At 42.6% G+C, this 3,995-nt stretch overlaps 1 protein-coding gene across 1 annotated transcript in view; it reads right to left on the bottom strand.

Annotated features, from left to right (window-relative positions):
* Positions 1 to 2,311, bottom strand: part of c9h7orf25 (chromosome 9 C7orf25 homolog) — a 7,790-nt gene extending 5,479 nt beyond the window's left edge. The window contains exons 1-2 of the mRNA XM_031319171.2: positions 2,147 to 2,311; positions 327 to 762 (exon numbers count right to left, since the gene is read on the bottom strand). Of these exons, the coding sequence (XP_031175031.1) occupies positions 327 to 748 (422 nt within the window). The 5' untranslated portion in view covers positions 749 to 762; positions 2,147 to 2,311. The remainder of the gene's footprint in view (positions 1 to 326; positions 763 to 2,146) is intronic.
* Positions 2,312 to 3,995: the final 1,684 nt, after the last annotated feature.

The following is a 3,995-nucleotide window of genomic DNA, read 5'->3' as shown; positions in this document are numbered from 1 at the left end:
TACCAGAAGACTTCCAACTTTCAGACAGGTTGCTCACGTCACATCTACGTCTTCAAGCTCAGTTGGAGGCTGCTCAGTAACGCTCAGCCATCACCGGGAAAGAGACTTCACTGGTCTCCGTCCAGAGACACGGGGTCTGGTGCTCCATTATATATATACTGACTGTGGACATCACCAGCAAGTCCTCCGCCTGGCTGGATGCAAATTTACCATAGACAATATATAATGGAACACACACACACACACACACACACACACACACACACACACACACACACACACACCACCACCACCACCCCCCCCCTCTAGCTGAGCAGAGATCTGACCTGATGATGCTCTTGTCTCCGTACTGGCCGCGGCCCTGCCAGATGTTGTGCAGGGCCTCAGCCTTGCGTCCCACGGCCTTCACCCAGGTGTGCCCCCCGTTGGCCACCACGTCCACCACCAGCGTGTGGCGCCCGCGGGCGTCAGCATGCTGGTAGGTGAAGACGTGCAGCAGAGCCACCACGCCCTCCAAACTCTCGGCCGACTCCACGATGGCCGACAGGTGCGTCAGGTTGGTGCTGTGCAGGTGTGACTGTTTCACCTGCAGCTCGCCGGCCTCGACGCGTCGCAGGAAGCGCAGCTCAGCACGCAGCTTCCCGCACAGCTTCTGCTGGCCCTCCACGCCACGACTCAGCAGCTCCGCCCGCTGCAGCAACGACTCAGCAGACACTATCCTCTGCTGCAGCTCTGCTGCAAAAGACATCACTACACCACATGCTGGGAGACAGACAGACAGGCAGACAGACAGGGAGACAGACAGGGAGACAGACAGACAGGCAGACAGGGAGAGAGATCAGTAAGGCAGGCAGGGAGACAGACAGGGAGACAAACAGGCAGGCAGACAGACAGACAGGCAGACAGACACAGAGCTTGTCAATACTTTACCACAGCTAACGTAAAGGCTTTAAAGCATGTCTTACCTCATGTCGCTGTGCCTAGTTCCCTGGCTATGTTCTCGTGTTGTAAACCTTAATGATAGCCGTCCTGCTTGTTTTTTTCATACATTAACCCTATTCTTCCATGTCTTTGTGTCTAAGTGATTGATAGAACAACAATCTCTGAAACTGGTCCAGTATTAAACAAAAAACAAGCTGTAATGTAACCCTACAGGACTAATGTTCAGCAGCAGTTAGAGTCACTAACCCACCAGACTCCATGTAAATAATCAGTACTTTTAGCATGTATAGAGCCAGCATATTTCCACCAGACTCCATGTAAATAATCAGGACTTTTAGCGTGTATAGAGCCAGCATATTTCCACCAGACTCCATGTAAATAATCAGGACTTTTAGCGTGTATAGAGCCAGCATATCTCCACCAGACTCCATGTAAATAATCAGGACTTTTAGCGTGTATAGAGCCAGCATATCTCCACCAGACTCCATGTAAATAATCAGGACTTTTAGCGTGTATAGAGCCAGCATATCTCCACATGTAAATGGGTGAATTAAGGGTTTATTTCAACCAAACCAGAGTGGTGATTGTTGGAACAGTGGAAAGATGAACCAAGACGGCTTCTGATAGTTTGATTTAGTTTCTGTCCACTTTGAATGAAGTTTGTTTTACGATGATAAAAGTCCTGATTATTTACATGGAGTCTGGTGGGTTTGGTGATGGTGATTTCGGGGCTGTTTCATGTTAAACTAAAAGGATCTTACTCTTTAACTAAAAGGTCTATCTCTGTAAGGATCCATCCCATAATGTTGTGAGACTCTTAGAATAATAATCTGAGTCTGTCAGCAGCAACAACAGAACTTTTAGTGACTCTAAATGCTGCTGAACATTAGTCCTGTAGGGTTACATTACAGCTTGGTCCTGGTTTAATACTGGACCAGTTTCAGAGACTGTTTAGTTACTCTATAAGTTAACGTGATCTGTGTTTAACTGAGCGGTAAAGGACAGAGAAACTCATCTCTTAAAGTAGCGGTTTTTTTAGATGGAGTTTGGTCTGTGAGCTCCGTGTTTACATGATTCAGCCCGTTAGCTGCTATGCTAACTGTGTGACGTCAGCCAGTTAGCTTACTTTAGCCAGTCAGAAGTTCGTTATTTCCGGTCTTTTAAAAACAAGATTAAACATTTAAAACGTTGGACGTCGACTTACGGCAGCAATGACGTTAGAACTTCAATCCTCTCCGGATATCAGAGCTAATATAATGCTAATGCTAACTGTATCAGAGCTAATATAATGCTAATGCTAACTGTCAGCTTCGTCTTCAACGTCTCCCCACTGAGGTAAGAACAAGGAGACTTCCGGTCGGGCTTTCACAATAAAAGCGTCACCTCCTCTCAGAAAACGACCAATCAGAGCGGAGTCTGATGTTATTTCATTTATAACAAGATGATTCTGATTGGTTTAAAGAAATGCCAATAAGTATACAGTACAAGTATAGTGGCTAGTATACAGTACATGTACTAGTATACAGTACGTGTAAGTATAGTGGCTAGTATACAGTACATGTAAGTATAGTGGCTAGTATACAGTACATGTATAGTGGCTAGTATACAGTATGTGTACCAGTATACAGTATGTGTAAGTATAGTGGCTAGTATGCAGTACGTGTAAGTATAGTGGCTAGTATACAGTACGTGTAAGTATAGTGGCTAGTATACAGTATGTGTAAGTATAGTGGCTAGTATACAGTACGTGTAAGTATAGTGGCTAGTATACAGTACATGTAAGTATAGTGGCTAGTATACAGTATGTGTACTAGTATACAGTACGTGTAAGTATAGTGGCTAGTATGCAGTACGTGTAAGTATAGTGGCTAGTATACAGTACGTGTAAGTATAGTGGCTAGTATACAGTACGTGTAAGTATAGTGGCTAGTTTACAGTACATGTAAGATAGTGGCTAGTATACAGTATGTGTACTAGTATACAGTACGTGTTAGTGGCTAGTATACAGTATGTGTAAGATAGTGGCTAGTATACAGTATGTGTACTAGTATACAGTACGTGTAAGTATAGTGGCTAGTATACAGTACATGTAAGATAGTGGCTAGTATACAGTACGTGTACTAGTATACAGTACGTGTAAGTATAGTGGCTAGTATACAGTATGTGTAAGTATAGTGGCTAGTATACAGTACGTGTACTAGTATACAGTACGTGTAAGTATAGTGGCTAGTTTACAGTACATGTAAGATAGTGGCTAGTATACAGTATGTGTACTAGTATACAGTACGTGTTAGTGGCTAGTATACAGTATGTGTAAGATAGTGGCTAGTATACAGTATGTGTACTAGTATACAGTACGTGTAAGTATAGTGGCTAGTATACAGTACATGTAAGATAGTGGCTAGTATACAGTATGTGTACTAGTATACAGTACGTGTAAGTATAGTGGCTAGTATACAGTATGTGTAAGTATAGTGGCTAGTATACAGTACGTGTACTAGTATACAGTACGTGTAAGTATAGTGGCTAGTATACAGTACATGTAAGTATAGTGGCTAGTATACAGTATGTGTACTAGTATACAGTACGTGTAAGTATAGTGGCTAGTATACAGTATGTGTAAGTATAGTGGCTAGTATACAGTACGTGTACTAGTATACAGTACGTGTAAGTATAGTGGCTAGTATACAGTACATGTAAGTATAGTGGCTAGTATACAGTACGTGTAAGTATAGTGGCTAGTATACAGTACAAGTATAGTGGCTAGTATACAGTATGTGTACTAGTATACAGTACGTGTAAGTGTAGTGGCTAGTATACAGTACGTGTAAGTATAGTGGCTAGTATACAGTATGTGTAAGTGTAGTGGCTAGTATACAGTATGTGTAAGTATAGTGGCTAGTATACAGTACAAGTATAGTGGCTAGTATACAGTATGTGTACTAGTATACAGTACGTGTAAGTATAGTGGCTAGTATACAGTACATGTAAGTATAGTGGCTAGTATACAGTACGTGTAAGTATAGTGGCTAGTATACAGTACAAGTATAGTG

The sequence above is a fragment of the Sander lucioperca genome, chromosome 9, assembly GCF_008315115.2.
Source record: "Sander lucioperca isolate FBNREF2018 chromosome 9, SLUC_FBN_1.2, whole genome shotgun sequence".
NCBI lineage: Eukaryota > Metazoa > Chordata > Actinopteri > Perciformes > Percidae > Sander > Sander lucioperca.
Note: the sequence above shows the minus strand (reverse complement) of the source record. Positions and strands in the feature narration are given on the sequence as shown.